At 46.0% G+C, this 17782-nt stretch overlaps 1 protein-coding gene across 1 annotated transcript in view; it reads left to right on the forward strand.

Annotated features, from left to right (window-relative positions):
* The first annotated feature begins 900 nt into the window (after window positions 1-900).
* The window catches only part of TBC1D10A (TBC1 domain family member 10A), an 88543-nt gene continuing 71661 nt past the window's right edge, over window positions 901-17782 (forward strand). The window contains exon 1 of the mRNA XM_075319959.1: window positions 901-1193. Within this exon, the coding sequence (XP_075176074.1) occupies window positions 1012-1193 (182 nt within the window). The 5' untranslated portion in view covers window positions 901-1011. The remainder of the gene's footprint in view (window positions 1194-17782) is intronic.

Raw genomic sequence — 17782 nt, forward strand, 5'->3', positions numbered from 1 at the left:
TTAATCATGAAAGGAGGACGAAGAAGAAAAACAGTGCCCATTCTACCAGATGGATTTATTTACATATGTGGCAGGAGATTTTCTATATGTATTTGTGGGGTCTGCAAGGGGAGTCAGGGCACAAGGTGCACCTTCATAGAATGCAGCCCAGGAGCTGCAAAAGGTGAGGCTTTTGGTTGAATACTGAAAAAAATGGTGACAGGTTCCCTTTAAAGGTTGTCACCAAGTTTATGCTTCGTTGAGAAAAGCTGGATTACCCGCTGTAGGCCCATGATCACAAGTGTCATCCTAACAGTGTGTATAGTACACATCCTGATTATCTCTGACCCCAAAGCCCCATGTATAGGCGCACTCCGTCAGTTGTACATACGGTACTAGTGCAGCGCCTGAGGGGCGGGGCATGGCAGGCCGCTTCAGGGTCCTTCATTCCCGGTCATGCTCCGCCCCCTCAGAATTCTCACGTCTGCCAGGATTTGCTTCCACGTTTGTTGCCGTGGTTCTCTCCTACAGCACCACATATGGCATTTCCCACCTCTTCTCGGGAGGGGCCAGTGGAGACTGACATTAGTGGGAGGTGTCTCGCGTGGCTGAGCCCCATCAGTATAGACTATTTACAGGACGCGGCGGGAGCGCTAGTATCGGGCATGGAGACGTCACGCAGATTGACACCAAGAATCTAGAGACTTTCATTGGCTGCGGTGGATAAGGGTGCTCACTGATTGGCTGAAGAGAAAGACTGGCTGGTAGATGATTTAGGAGATGTATTGCGGGATACTTACTTGACTGACAAGCTGTTCTGTGCCTTGATTGGCTGGTTAAGACAGCCTGCACACATCTATTGGCTGACTGTGTTGCTTCCTGACAGCTAATTGGCTAATACAGCAGCAGGGCGGGGAAAGTTAGAGAGGCCCCGGGAGGTGTCTGCTGCTGTGGGGAGAGCACAGTGAGGAGCGGCGGGGGCCGGGGCGAGGTGATGGCTCCGTGCTGGTGAAGAGCTGGAGGGCAGCCGGGATGGCGCGGAGCCCCGGAGAGGGCAGCGTGTCTCCGTCTGCTAGTCTGCGTGGCACCAGGGAGACCCTCAGTGACCCGGAACTGGAGTCTATAGGATCGGACTCCGAAGTGAACGGCTTTACCGCGGAGAGGAAGACTGACAAGTACGGCTTCCTGATCAAGACCGAGGAGAACGGCGGCCGGTGAGTGTCCGCCGAGAGCTCTGATCGGTCGGCTCCAGCCATCGCTGCGATTCCTGGAGTATCCCATGCAATCTGGCTGCAGCGAGCGATCATCAGAGACAGATTGTATGCGCGCATTACAGGGTTCTCCATATCCGTCATCAAGTTCTGCAGCACATCGCCAGAAAGCCTCAGAAATCCCTTCCACAATGTGCTGGCCAGGCGTGCAGCACTTTCCCCTCATGAGCTGCGCTCCGGCAGCTTACCATAGACTTCTAGGGGTCCATAGAAGTGTTACATCTATCGCTGCTGCAGGGGATTGGTAGGGATTTTTAAGAAACTGTTGGTAATATGAAAATGTCTTGGAAATTTCTTAAAAAACCCTAATGTAGCCCTGACCTCCTCTGCTGGCATTCACTGTCTGGCAGTGGCAGAATCCCTCCCCCTTGTCCTATGCCCATGTTGCCCTGTTACTCTTTATACACCCATACTAGTCCCCTGCTGTGCCCCTTCCACAGTTGGCAGTGGCGGAATCCCCCCCCCCCTTGTCCTATGCCCATCTTGCCCTGTTACTCTTTATACACCCATACTAGTCCCCTGTTGTGCCCCTTCCACAGTTGGCAGTGGCGGAATCCCCCCCTTGTCCTATGCCCATCTTGCCCTGTTACTCTTTATACACCCATACTAGTCCCCTGCTGTGCCCCTTCCCACATTTGGCAGATCAGACGCAGACCCGTCCTGGCTGCTCCTTCAGTCCGACGAGCCCTAATAATCTGGAATCCTATGAGCGAACAGCGAAGTGTTGGAGCTGGAATTTAAAGGGACGGGCAGATTGTCGTAGACGCTGCCATTCGGGTGTAGTAAGCAGTGAGCAGATACAGATGACTTGTCCCAACTCCCACCTCTCTTCATATCTCTGCACCTCTTGTACGGGCTCCGAGCCCCCACATGCGGCTGTCCAGGCTCCATAGTGGGTCTGTTGGACATTGGTTTTCTCCATGGGGACCAGTGCTGTATGGAACCCTATGTATGCCCCTGTAAAGGAAGCACGGAGAGCTCATTCACCTCTATGGAAACCTTACACAAAGTCCTTCACCTGGAACAAACCTCCTTGGAGGTATTGGGCTGATTGGAAATGTTTGGGCACCCTGCATGGTTAGTACCTAGACGCACACCCTTTGGCAAGTGTCACAGCTTGTAAACACTTTTTGTTGCCAGCTAACAGTCTTCCCATTCCTTTTTGAGGGATTTTCATCCATTCTTCCTCGGGAAAGTCTTCCATTTGTGAGATTCTGGGGTCATCTTCCATACACTAATCTCCTGAGGTCTAGCCACAGATTTTCACCGATGTTCAGATCAGGGGACAATGAGGCCCTTGTAAACCTTCAGTTTGTGCCTTTTGAGGTAGTCTATTGTGGATTTTGACTTTAATTTGTTTATCTGGAAATTAATCATTTGTAGAAGAAATCATCTTTTCAACTTCAGCTTTTTTACAGATGGTGTTATGTTTCCATCAAGAATTTGTTGAAATTTCATTGAATCCATTCCCCCTCGACCCGTGAAATGTTTATAATGAATTTATAGACAACCCATCAGCTCTGTCTTGGCACTTACATGAAATCACAAGTCTTGAGGAGCATTCCTTTAATTCTGCATTGTGCCGTTCCTTGGTTATTCCTTCTTTATTCACTAAAGGGGTTTTCTGGGCTGGAATAAAGTCTGCAGTTGCTCTGTGACTGCAGAATGTGAAATGGTGACAGTGGGCACACTCCTCTGAATGCCCCCTGGGGGTGAGCACGTGACCACAACTGTGCCAATCCCGTCCATACAGTCATGTGAGCGCCCACCCTCATGGGGTATACAGGGGAGTCTGTGCAGACTGTACCCATTCTGCAGCCACATAGTGACTGCACACTGTTTTTAAAGGCTTGTTTACACGGACCACCCGGTGACCACCGATCAGTGAACTCTTAGGCTATGTGCCCACGGGGAAAGTGTCCTGCGGATATATCCGCAGGAGCTCCCAGAAATCCGCAGCACAACTTTGTATGTTTCCATGCTGCGGTTGTATTGCGGAATGTCCTGGGGATATGCTGCGGTATTCTGCATTGAGGATAGAGTACCATGGCTTCGGCACTGCATCCTCAATGCAGAACAAGTGCTGAGTGATCGGGGAGTTCATACCTCCATCACGCGGCACTTCACTCTCCGGCCGTGTCTGCACATTGCCGGAGAAGGTGGGCGGGCCTGAACTATCTCTGGCTGTCACATGACCGGAGCTCGTGCAGGCCTCGCACACCTCCTCCTTCCTGTATCTGGCTCCACTGCGCTCCTCTGCACCGGAGGAAGGGACTCCGGTGTCTGTTATCAAGGCAGGTAAGTATGGGACCTTGCGGAGAAATCCGCAGGAATAATTCACATGCTGCAGATTTTTTCGTAGAGAAATTCGCATTATTTCCGCTGCGGAAAAATCTGCACCATGGGCACAGCAGTTCTAAAATGCCATAGAAATGGCTGGCGACTCGCTGTACTGCGGATTTTTGAAAAATCCGTGTAATTTTCGCGAAAAAATCGCAGCAAATTCCGCGAATCTTCCGCAGCGTGGGCACATGGCCTTACTGATTGGCCATCATTTCAATGACTGTTTGTTCAGGCAGACCAAAGCAAACGATGCACGCTGAGCGATCGATACTGGATCTCTAGCTCAGGGTTCCTAGGCTGCCATAGCCCCAGACACTGCAAATCCAGTTTGCACATTATGAACATTGATTTTTTTTTTTTTTTTTTTGCGTTGCGTAAAAGATGGTTTTAGTCTGGACACCCCCTTTAATATATATATGAGAAGGGAAATGGTTAGTCATGAGTGAGCACTACCATGTACTCATAATGAGCAGTTGGTCGGGATCGACCAGAGTATAGTGGAAGTCAATGGGGAACGCAAGCATTTTTCTGTTAGATTTCCCAGAAAAATGCTTAAGTTCCTTATAGACTTTCATTATACTCAGTACTCGAGTCGTGCCCATCCTAGGGCTAACTGCTCATTGCAAGCACCAAAGCATGGTAGTGCCCGCTCATCACTGGTAGTGTAACACCCAGATGTCCAACAGGTATCTCCCTACAGTCTGATTGGAGAGAAGGGACAAGCCCTGAGCAGTAACTCCCACTTGTCAATTTGTTCATACATTCCTACTAGTGATGGGCAGTCCGGCTCTTTTTGGTGGTCCGGTTCCCATGGCTCCGCTCACCAAAAAGAGCCGGATCTTTCAGCTCATTCTCGGCTCCTTATTAAATATGTGTTTACCCTAGGTGAACACATATTTAAGATTATAGTAACGCTGCCAAAGCCCCGCCCACCCGCGGCTAAACCCCGCCCACTTACAAGCGTCCAATTAGATTGCTGAGTAGGCAGAGTTTAGCCGCGGGTGGGCGGGGTTTTGACTGCAAAAAGAGCCGTTTTGAGATTTTATTGGCTCACATTGGTGATCCGGCTCCTGTCGTTCACAGCAGAGAGCCGGATCTTTGTGTCGGATCGTTCGCGACCGACACATCACTAATTCCTAGAAGGCATAGTAGGAGAACCCGCACATCACAGAAGATCCAGGCTTATTCTAGTTACTAACATGGCCCTCTCGGGAGCTCTGACTGGTCTCTTTACGTAGCTTTGTGTGACTCTCCTACTTTAAGGCTCATCATGTAATTTAGGTCATGTGACTGAGAGCGCAATACCAAACTTGTTATTTGCTACTGGCCCCAAGCCATTAACCCTGTATGTGCAGCCTGTCCTCGCGGTGCATTTCATCTCTTCATACAATACCAGTGACACATAGGATACGTGAAGCATACGGTAACAAGCAGATTGGGTTACATTCCACCCCCATCTTCTGTGGCTTTAGAAAATATGATAAAATCTAAGTTTTCACTAGTGCACATTAATATTGGCGTGTTATGTTACACCCAATGGGTGTGTATTCACATTAATGCTTCACTGTAAGTGACAATATTCCGTGTGCAGGTACAAGGGAAACAAAGGGACAAGTACTGGGGCTGTGAGGACCACCAATAACTGGGTCCGTGGCTAATAGTCCCCATGTCTGGTCACCAGCTCTCATCACGTCTGGCCTGTCTCTAGAGATCCTCAGAATGTTTAGAGTGTGTGTATGTATATATGTGTGTATGCATGCACGGAGGGGGGATACGACACAAAATAAGTGGGACCCAAAGATAGAAATGTAAAATGTAACCAGAACAGCTTTATATATAGATTTGGGAAGATGGCCGTACCCATAGGGCTCACAGCCAATTGATCTCGTTCTCTTACAAGTCATCTTATGATATAAATAAGAAATAACGTTTGGAACTCCATTCTATGTCTTAACTGGGTGCAAAAACCTAAAAAACATCACTATGGGGAGATAAGGTATGCACACCAGTGACTATGTAAGGGGAATACATGTAATAGCAGAAACTGCTGTGTGAATACTGACTTGAAAAATTCAATAGCTATATGTAAGAATGAAATGTGGAAAAATGGAACCTGCATTACTGCCATGAACATATGAATAAAGAGAAATTTAGCTACTGAATTGATCAATGCAATAGAGCCCCAACACTACGCCAAAGTATTTCTCTACGTTGGGGTCCCTAGCTTGTGTGTGTCCTCTCATGCAGTTAAAAAAACTTACCGTGTATGGGAAGCTGAGACCCAGGCTATATATACGATGTGGATTGGCAATAGGTGTGTATGGGGAGGGTTCACAAACGAAAAACTACTAACAAATAAGAAATAACGTTTGGAACTCCATTCTATGTCTGAACTGGGTGCAAAAACCTAAAAAACATCACTATGGGGAGATAAGGTATGCACTCCAGTGACTATGTAAGGGGAATACATGTAATAGCAGAAACTGCTGTGTGAATACTGACATGAAAAATTCAATAGCTATATGTAAGAATGAAATGTGAAAAATGGAATCTGCATTACTGCCATGAATATATGAATAAAGAGAAATTTAGCTACTGAATTGATCAATGCAATAGAGCCCCAACACTACGCCAAAGTATTGCATTGATCAATTCAGTAGCTAAATTTCTCTTTATTCATATATTCATGGCAGTAATGCAGATTCCATTTTTCACATTTCATTCTTACATATAGCTATTGAATTTTTCATGTCAGTATTCACACAGCAGTTTCTGCTATTACATGTATTCCCCTTACATAGTCACTGGTGTGCATATCTTATGATATAAGGCCTGAAAAGTCGAAGGAAAAATATACTTTGAATGCCATGATTTTAATTTAGGTGTCTTAAAATTAATCAAATTATTCTTCTGCAAAATAAATTTGGAAGTGACAGAAATACAGTGATTCATCCTCGCTAGTCAATATTTAGTCATCCTGCTTTTTAGATATTTTGTGTGACAGATCTTGGCAGTTCTCAGGTTAGCATAAAAATGCCTCCTTCGAGCCCACGGTAATCTGAAAACATGGGTCTCATGTATCCACTTTCCTTAGGGTAGAACAGGTACCAAACTAAGTCCCCATGCAGACCAGAAGGTCAGGAACCGGAGACTTCTGCTGTGGTCATTGCAGGTCCCAGTGGTCAGACCTTCAACAGACTTACAACTTATGTAACAATCAAATCGTGCTGATTTTGTGTGCGACTACATGTACGAAGGTTCCCTCTGTCACTGTGCCACAATATCATATCTTAGTGTTTTAAAGTGAAGCTGTCTGGTTCACTGCACTCAGAACCACGAGCAGTTCTGGGTGTATATTGCTAATCGCTGCCTAACTGTCCCTGTATACACTAGCCTAACTAGACAGATCTTTAGGAAAAGTATTTCTAAAGATCGTTTCTTAAAAGCTAATGAGGCCAGGGACTAGTCACATGGGCTTTACTTCATTTGGCTAGTCGTACCCCTTAGCATGTAAGCACGCCCCTGTTAGCGCGCCAACAGGCTAATCAATGCGCAGCGACTCCCACACACCTCACTCTTGATGGCGGTTGGAGGTAGATGGTTGCACATTAGGCATGATCCATAGTCCCTGGGACTTCCGCTCATGTGCACTAAATTGATGCCGGGTGTAAGCTTCCCGGCTTCAGTGAGATACGGTGCGCATGACCGGAAGTGCTGGGGACTCCAGATCACGCACAGAGCGCATCCATCCTCCACCGGCCGCTATCAAGAGTGAGGTATTTTCTTGTCGCTGCGCATTCATTAGCATGCTAGTACGCCCACAGGGGTGTGCAGACATTCTAAGGAGGCCGACTAGCCAAGGGAAGTAACGCCCTTGTGACTAGTCGCTGGCCTCAATAGCATATAAGAAACTATCTTTAGAAACACTTTTTCTAAAGATCTCTTTATCTATGCTAGTGTATAGAGGGACGGGTGACAGGGATTAGCAAAATGCACCCAGAGCTTCTCGTGGTTATGGGTGCATATTGCACCTGACAGGTTCCCTTTTAAAATAATTCTTTATAGAAAATACATTCACTCATTGATACCATGCAAGTTACTGGGATGACCATTTGGGACAATAAAATGCTATAGTGCTTTCCTTACTGCAGAAGCTCTAGGAATAATTTTTCTTTTGGTCCCTTAGTGGTCACCAATACGACTTACTACTGACCTGAGATAAGTGAGTAGCCTCCAGACGGGTGAAAATGCAGCAGCTGTACACTCGCTGACCTGCTGCTGCAGCAGTCAGGATCAGGTTTAGCACCGACCATGGCCGTTTATCCCTTAGATGCTGCTGTCAATAGTGACTGCAGCATCTAGATGGTTAACAGAGTGTAAGGGCTCAGTCTTTAACCCTATCAGCATCCTGAGATCATGATTGTGTGGTCCTGATGATTGCAACGGCAATTCATGGCCTTAGTCTCCCAGCAATAATCACCTGTTCAGAAGTTGGTAACATTTAGGTGGTAAAAATAACAGTTTTGTTTCCTGTCCCGCGATTTTGCATTAATTCCTAAAGGGTTAATAAACTACCTGACAGCAGTTTTGAATATGTTTGGGGGGGTCGCCATATTTAAAATGGTATCACTTTGGGGGTTTTCCAATATATAGGTCCCCCCCCAAAGACACTTCAAAACTGAATAGTTACCTAACAATAAGGTTGTAAACACAAAAAATTACAGGTATACGGCTATGTGCGCATGCTGCGGATTTACCGCATATTTTGCTGCAGAAAATGTGTCTAACCTTTCTGCAGTCAATCCCCAGCAAAACCTATGGGTATAAAAAAAATGGTGTGCGCATACTGCTTTTTTATATACCTGCGTATTTACCTGCGGATTTTTCGCTGCGGAATTAATGTGCATGTCACTTCTTTTCCGCAGGTACCTGCGTTTTTTGCCATAGATAATGGTAAAAATCCGCAGGGAAAAACCGCAGCAAATCCGCACCAAATTGCGGTATAACCACATGGGGAGTTCGTTGCGTTTTTTTTACCGCAGGTGCGGGATTCTTTCAGAGGGTCCGTATTTTCCTTGAGAAAAAGACACTTTCTAGTGCGCACATGGCCTTAGTCTGCTCTATATGCCTACCATCTGTAAACTGCTGCTCAATCTTTTTCCGTCTTTCATATATCTTCTCGCATCGTGAGCACCCACTTCTTTGGACAATTTCTATTATTGCAGTCCACCTCTCTCCCCCTTTTTGATCTAGGTGTAAAGTGTTTTTATTTTGTGGGATGTTAGAAGCTATGATGTAAGTGTTATTTATTAACTATTTTGTGTGGCGTGACTATTTGGATTAAAGGGACAATCATTCAAAGTTTGAACATTCTAAAAATATCAGAAATTTGACTAATTTCTAAACAAATTAGTGAACTCAAAACATATCGACCTAAATTTACCATTCAGACAAAATGTTGTGAAGAAGCAATCTCAAAATCCCTGGGATATGTTGAGATGTTGGAGAATTATTGCCACATAAAGTGACACGTGTGATATTTAGAAATGTGGCCCTTTCACTAGTGGTGGGGTTTGGTTATTAGTTGTGTTCCTCTGCTTTCTCCTGTCACCAATAAGTCCTGTGAATGATGTTCACCTCTCGCTTGCTCTTGTGCAATCTGTAGACCTTCTTGTCTGGGTTCTGCTTCTTGATCCGCCATCTTTTCTGTTTGTCACCAAATCTTTGTACAATCTAGATATTAAAAAGTTTCCTGTGCAAGTTTGAAGCGCAGAATGCCAGAGGGTGTCCCAAACCCGGTATTATTACAATTAGCCCAAAGTTGTGCCCAGAGCTGCTTTTTGGCTTTGGAGGATCGTAGTGTCCATTAAAGACTTGGATGCCAATTTGATCTTATTTGGCCACCAGCCAGGAGGGCTTGTCTGGTTCTTGGTGGGGGCTGTAAATGGTGTGAAACTGCTAGAAAATAATCATATGTCCTGGAGATGTGACTACTGCCGCCAATTAGTGGCTTCAGTGGTTAGACTCCTTATTTACTGACATCACTCAGAAAAAACCTCAGGCTAGACCTTTCCAGCATCGCCTAGGGAATATAAAGTTGTAGTGGTGTGTGCTACATTTCTTTCATACAGATCAGTTCTTTGTCCCATAAGGTTAAGACTTAAAGGAATATTCCCATCTCCAAGATCCTAACCCAATATGTAGTAGGTGTAATAATAGTAATATTTATTATTATTAGCAAATACCTCCAATTAGAAATGTAGTATAGTTCTCCGGATTCACTATGTTGCTTACCTCCTGTTCAGGGCATTGTGGGACCTTAGGTATCCATGGTTATGACTACGAGCAACTAACTGTATATATGGGTGGTCCTAACCATGGATACCTAACGTCCTGCAATGCCCTGAATATGAGTTAAGCAACACAGTGAATCAGGAGAACTTTACTACATTTCTAATTGGAGGTACCGTATTTTTCGGACAATAAGACGCACTTTTTCCCCCCAAATGTTGGGGGAAAGTGGGGGGTGCGTCTTATGGTCTGAATGTGGCTGCGGGGAATGAGGGTGGAGCGGGTCATCGGGGGCACGAGCGGGCTACAGCAGCGCCTGCCGTGACCACGTGGGCCCGCTCATTTAATATGCACGCCCATCCTGCCTCCCATCATCTCTCAGCGCTGAAGTCAGCGCTGACATGTGGGCGGGGTGATGGGCGGGGAATGCGTGCATATTAAACAGCCTGCCCGCATGATCACCCCCTGGCAACAACAGCTTGGAGTGATCATGTGCGGCTGTATTCACTGCCCCTGTGCATAATTATCAGCGCGGGGTGCAGTGAATCAGTGCACTCACCCGTCACCGTGTGTGGATCCGTCCCCCTGCAGCATCACAATGTCTTCATGTCTGTCCCGGTCAGCTGATCTGTGTAGAAAGCGGTGGGCACAGCGATGACGTCATCGCTGTGTGCGCCGCTAGCATCCACACAGATGAGCTGACAGGAAGACATCGCGATGCTGCAGGGGGACGACTCCACACACGGTGACGGCTCCGCTCAGCGGCGCTGCAGGTGAGACAGAGAGGAAGATGATCGGTGCTGCATGGAGTGAGGAAAGGTGAGTATAAACGTTTATTTTTTTTTTTTTCTGTGCCACAGGATACAGGCCATATACCAGGATGGGGCTATATTATGAGCAGGATGGGGCTATATTATGAGCAGGATGGGGTATATTATGAGCAGGATGGGGCTATATTATGAGCAGGATGGGGCTATATTATGAGCAGGATGGGGTATATTATGAGCAGGATGGGGTATATGAGCAGGATGGGGTATAATATGAGCAGGATGGGGCTATAATATGAGCAGGATGGGGCTATATTATGAGCAGGATCATATACAAGGCAGCAGTATCGTTACCAGAATGGGGTACCTTAGTAGAGAATTTGGGGACATTACCCCCATAACAGTGTCAGCAGCAGATCCTTGCCCCATAAGTGTGTCATGACCACATTTTTTGGTTAAAATGTTATTTTCTTATTTTCCTCCTCTAAAACCAGGGTGCGTCTTAATGTCAGGTGCGTCTTATAGTCCGAAAAATACGGTATTTTCTAATATTACACCTACTACATATTGGGATAAGACCTTGGAGATGGGAATAACCTTTATTTAGTGTCGTTTGGAGGCAGGTCTTTTTAGCCTACCACTGTATCTGCTGCAGACAGCTCTTATCTCTGCTTTCTCAGTGTTGCACTCCTTTACCGGGGGTGATTGTTAGTAACTGCACTATGGACGTGTCTTAGTGATATGTCAGAAACCTTGATTGATGGGGGGGCTCTAAAAGTGATATCTTGTTTTCCGGAGACCCCACTTTCTAAAGCAGGATCATCGCTTGGGCCTCGACGTATCAAGGGGTTTTGCCAGTTTAGTGTAAAACTCCATTATCTGTTGCAGTAATATTGAATAAATATAATTTGCGCAAAAAATTAGCAAATTTTGGAGGGTGTTTTTTGTAACCAAATCCCGCCAGCTTTTCCAGATGAAACGAACGTGTGGCAGAATCTACTTGTCAAACTGATGTTCGTCACAGAAATAGGCAGAAATTTCAACAGAAATGTTTTTCAACCTCTGCCTGGAGAAGGTGGAGGCTCATGGCAGTTGTAAAATGGATCAAAGTCATTAGGAAGCCTCTTAATCAGTGATGAGTGGGCACTACCATGCATTGGTAATTGAAACAAGCAGGTTGGACACTTGTATGGGCTCAACTCAAGCACCAAGTATACTGGAAGTCAATGGGAAGCTCAAGCATACTAGGTGCTCGAGTAGAGCCAGCCCAAGTATAGGACTGCTCAGTACTGAGTACAGTGCTAGTACTGAGCATGGTAGTGTATGCTCATCACTACTCTTAATTAAATTAGCGCATCTAACGTCAGCACACCGTACAAAATGCCAGTCTTAATGATACAATGCCTTGGGGTTCACTATTTGTGTCCATTTTTCTGTTTATTCTGCAGATGATTAAAGTGAACCTGTCAGGTGCAATATGCACCCAGGACCATGAGCAGTTCTGTGTGTATATTGCTATTCCCTGCCTAACTGTTCTACCATCTGGTAGCATAATAAAGAGATCTTTAGAAAAAGTATTTCTAAAGCTCCTTTATGATATGCTAATGAGCGCAGGGACTAGTTGCAGGGTTGTTAGTTCCTGCGCTCATTCCACTCTCTTAGCACGCCCCTGTGGGCTTGCTAACATGCTATTCAATGCCCATGGCCCAGCGTCAACGGTGACTCGCGTACCTGTGCCGGTTGTCACTGCATCAGATGTTGGGCATAGGGTCAGTGCGCATAATCAGAAGTCCCAGCACTTCTGGTCATGCACACTAGACCTCTCTGAAGCAGAGACGCATACACCCGGTTTCATAGTGCGCATGACCAGAAGTGTGGTGACTTGTGCTTATGCGTACTGCCCGGTGTCTGAAGCGGTGACAGGTGTGCACATTACCACTGATGACGCTAGGCAGTGGGTATTGAACTGCATGTTAGCACACCCATGTGGGCATGCTAAGAAGGCAAAATAAGCGCAGGGACTAACACCCTTGCAACTAGTCCTTGCGCTCATTAGCATATCATAAAGGATCTTTAGAAATACTTTTTGTAAAGATTTCTTTATCTATGCCTGGGACAGTAAGGGTACCTTCACACTTAGCGATGCAGCAGCGATCCGACCAGCGATCTGACCTGGTCAGGATCGCTGCTGCATCGCTACATGGTCGCTGGTGAGCTGTCCAACAGGCAGATCTCACCAGCGACCACTGAACAGCCCCCAGCCAGCAGCGACGTGCAAGCGACGCTGCGCTTGCACGGAGCCGCCGACTGGAAGCTGCGGAGACTGGTAACTAAGGTAAACATCGGGTATGGTTACCCGATGTTTACATTAGTTACCAGCGCTGTGTGCAGAGAGCAGGGAGCCGCGCACACTGAGCGCTGGCTCCTTGCTCTCCTAGCTACAGTACACATCGGGTTAATTAACCCGATGTGTAATGCAGCTACATGTGCAGAGAGCAGGGAGCCGCGCACACTGCTTAGCGCTGGCTCCTTGCTCTCCTAGCTACAGTACACATCGGGTTAATTAACCCGATGTGTGCAGCAGCTACATGTGCAGAGAGCCGGAGCCGGCAGCACAGGCAGCGTGAGAGCTGCGGAGGCTGGTAACTAAGGTAAATATCGGGTAACCACCTTGGTTACCCGATGTTTATCTTGGTTACAAGCTTACCTCAGCTGCCAGATGCCGGCTCCTGCTCCCTGCTCGCTTCATTTGTCGCTCTCTCGCTGTCACACACAGCGATCTGTGTGTCACAGCAGGAGAGCGGCTTTGAAGAAAACGAACCAGGGCTGTGTGTAACGAGCAGCGATCTCGCAGCAGGGGCCAGATCGCTGCTCATTGTCACACACAGCGAGACCGCTAATGAGGTCACTGCTGCGTCACAAAAAACGTGACTCAGCAGCGATCTCGGCAGCGAGCTCGCTGTGTGTGAAGCACCCCTAAGGCAGGGATTAGTAATATGTACCTAGAACTGCTCGAGGTCCTGAGTGCATATTGCACCTAACGGTTCCCTTTAAAACTTAAATCCTATGGCATATTGCAGAGAGATGACACCACATTGTGGGCTTAAATTCCAAGAACCCCCCCCCCCCCCCAACTGGAGAGTGAGGTCTGCTCAGTAGTTGTCCTGCTCCCAGCCATTTGAGGTGGGGACTGAAGTGATCTAGCTGTGTGGTCTCTTGGGATTAGTCTCCATTCCAGCTGTCGGACTTCACAGATTAGGATGTAATGGTATATACTAGTGATACATACAATATGTTGGGAGAACTTTTCATGTTCCTTTTAACATATGCCGCTTTTTTTTACCCACTTATCTGAACTTTTGTACCATCCAAACAAATACTGTTTGTATGTAACTTTTCCCTTTAGTTCCTCTTTAGCAAACATCCTGTTTCCATTGTAAAATACAAAACAGCAAGTGGAAGAGAGACCATGTTCAGCCTGGATCGATCTCTGGAAAGTAACCTACGGAGGCCGTGTATTTGTGGGCAGAATCTGCCAGACCAATGTGTTATTGAGTGTAGACTGGCGTTCATGACAAGGGAGCAGCCTTTAGGGCTTTCTGTAACTAGAGTGGTCTTCCATCTCAACAAAATGGTATAAAGGTGGAGCTGGCGGACACAAGACCTCCACAACTGATCACTGCCCCTATCTGTTATGGAATGGGCATCTGCAGGGCTTCCGCCTCTTGGTGAGACGTGGATGTTTCCTTTCATTGACCGAACTTAATAATAAGGGACAATGGGACCACAAAGGGCCTGATTTATTATCATTTGTGATGGTTTTTTAGTTCTTTATTTTTATTTAATTTTTTGTGACCGAGAAATCGCACATTTCACAAAATAGCGCAAAAAAATACACCAGAATTTCTGTGTGTGTGTGTGGTGTGTGTGTGTGTGTGTGTGTGTATATATATATATTAATATATATAATATTAATTCTGAGAGGGGCTGTAATAAAAAAATAAAAACATGAGGTGACTTTTTAAAAAAGCCACAAATAAAGTGCAAAAACTAGATAAAAATACAGGTGCAAGTGGAATAATGATCTGGACCCAACGTTTATAAGACTATAGCATGACATCTAGTTACATAAATGTAGTAAACTCCTTTACATCAGTTTTCTTTTATTTGTGGCTGGATCCCTGCTGTGATTGGGATGCCGGAGGCAGCTTTGTGGCATTCATTGCCTCCTGCATCATACTTGTAGCAGATGACAGATATGGATGTTTATGGATTATTCCCTGAATGAGAGGTTTTGCTATTTGAGTGCTGTCAGTCGTTGCATGGCTCCGATCTGTGAGCACTGTATTTCTCATTTATGTACATATTCTCATGAGGTTTGTCTGGTGGATGTGCACCCAATACCTGGTTAGATTATCACTCCCCTTCTCCAGTTTCTTTTACCTGTGCACACATTGAGTATGTGGTGAGATTTGTTACCTCCGTATTTGTAGCCAAAACCAGGAGTGGAACAATCAGATTAAAAGTACAATAGCAACACTGGCACCACTTCTGTATTTATTACCTACTCCTGGTTTTGGCTACTTATTCTGAGGTAAAAAAAACCTCACCAAATACTTAATATGTGCACATGGCCTTATAAATACTGAGGTACAAAAAATTCACCAGATACTCAACGTATGCACATGGCCTGAGGAGGGCTCCAATATGGCAGCTGTTTCTGCTAACATCACTGGTCTATATCCTGTGTATACTGGCTGTGGTACATTGGACCCATCACTTTTCTACTTCATGGGTAAAGCATTTCGTTCTATGAAGTATTTTCCGTTCCTGTCATCGGGGACGCCCAAACTGCTAGACCAACATTTCAGCTGGTTCCTGGTATTTTCCAACTTATCTAGTGATTCTTTCCTACCGCAATCTATCAGTATATTGTTCGCCTTTTTGCCTTATGCTTAGGTTTATTTTTCCAGAACAGATGTAATAGTTCCTGGGCTAGTGTAGAGATAAAAATGCAAATTTATGTGCAAGTTTGTCATGTTTAGGACATGGCTTTTTTTTTTTTTATTATTAAAATATTTCGCATAGAATATTGTAACAAGTATGGAAGGTTTGTACACCTATGTCTCCACATCGGGCTCCGTCAAGTAAGAGCTCTTCTGCAATGTACTAAAGCTAAGACCTTCCACTAGGACGTCCTTCATTTGGTAACATTTACTACAGATAACTTGCATTTTGGCCACTAAGGGCTTTTATCAAGAAAGACTCATATATCTCACATTATCTTTATTGAATATTTGCATTTCTATATAAAAATGACGGTGTGTTCTCTTGTTAAGGATATTGATATTGAATTTCTTCAGACAGGTTTCTAACAACATCAAATGGATAAAAAAAGGTGACATGTCCGTTTTGGCATTTTCCGCCTGGAAATTGCTACCGTATTTTTCAGACTATAAGACGCACCGGACCATAAGACGCACCCTGGTTTAAGAGGAGGAAAATAAAATTTTAAGCAAAAAATGTGGTCATGACACACTGTTATGGGGCGAGGATCTGCTGCTGACAATGTTTATGGAGGTAATCTTCCCCAAATTCTGTATCTCAGGTACCCCATCCTGGTATTGATCCTCCTGCCGTGTGTGTGTGTGTGTGTATATATATGTATGTAATGTATGTATGTATGTGTATAATGTATGTGTATATGTATGTATGTATGTATGTATGTGTATATATCTCCCCCCCCCCCCCCCCCCCGCAATGCTGCAGGGATCGTTGTCGGTGAGTGTACTGATTCACTACACCCCACGCTGATGATGGTGCGTGGGGGGCAGTGAATACAGCCGCACATGATCACTCCAGGCTGTAGTTGCCAGGGGTGATCATGCGGGCTGGCTGTTTAATATGCGCGCATCCCCCGCCCATCACCCCACCCACCTGTCAGCATCGGCTTCAGCGCTGAGAAATGGGTGGGAGGATGGGTGTGCATATGAAATGAGCAGACCCACGTGGTCACGGCAGGCTGCTGCAGCCTGCTCATGCCCCTGATGACCCTCATTCCCTGCAGCCCTGCATTCAGACTATAAGATGCACCCCCCACTTTCCCCCAACATTGGGGGAAAAAAAAGTACGTCATATAGTCCGAAAAATACGGTATGTATTTTTCATTACAAGTCAGTGATGAAGCTCAAAAGACACTCTGATCTCTTCTGGAACGTACTGCCATCATTTTTGCTTAAAAGACAAAAAGCCTCTAGCAGTTAGTTCATTATTCAGTGGAAAAAAAAAAATCATAAAAATCATGAGAAACCACCTCCAAAAAAATGCTGGCTTTGTAAACTGTCAGAATTACGCTTGGGGAAACAAGTGAAAAAATGACAGACAAGATGTTCCTGGAAGAAAACCTAGCCAGAGATTCCTGAAGCCTCTTCTGCTTGAAAACTCAGGTCTGCATGAGTTTCAACACTGTGCACGTCACCCTAGGAATCCGCCTAAAAAGTCAGTGTGCCCCCATGGACGCTGGTGTGCCCCCATGGACGCTGGTGTGCCCCCATGGACGCTGGTGTGCCCCCATGGACGCTGGTGTGCCCCCATGGACGCTGGTGTGCCCCCATGGACGCTGGTGTGCCCCCATGGATGCTGGTGTGCCCCCATGGACGCTGGTGTGCCCCCATGGACGCTGGTGTGCCCCCATGGACGCTGGTGTGCCCCCATGGACGCTGGTGTGCCCCCATGGACGCTGGTGTGCCCCCATGGACGCTGGTGTGCCCCCATGGACGCTGGTGTGCCCCCATGGACGCTGGTGTGCCCCCATGGACGCTGGTCTGCCAGAGGATAGGCCCCAAGTATCTATGAGCAGGAATGGCTTCTCTGAGATGTCTGTGCTCGTGATATCTGCTCCATTAACTGTTTATGGGACTGACTAAGGCAGCCAAATGCCACGCTTTTAAATAAAAATAAATAAAAATCCTATAAATGATTAGTGACAGAACACCTCCGTGACTTCCCCATTAATATGCAGTACACAGGACTCCTGTTTTGGTGTTTGGTGAGGATCCAACTTATCACATGATGATAGGTGATTGATTACAGAATAAAGTTTGAATATGGAAAAATCCCTTTAATATACCC

Source organism: Anomaloglossus baeobatrachus, chromosome 1 (assembly GCF_048569485.1).
Source record: "Anomaloglossus baeobatrachus isolate aAnoBae1 chromosome 1, aAnoBae1.hap1, whole genome shotgun sequence".
Taxonomy (NCBI): domain Eukaryota; kingdom Metazoa; phylum Chordata; class Amphibia; order Anura; family Aromobatidae; genus Anomaloglossus; species Anomaloglossus baeobatrachus.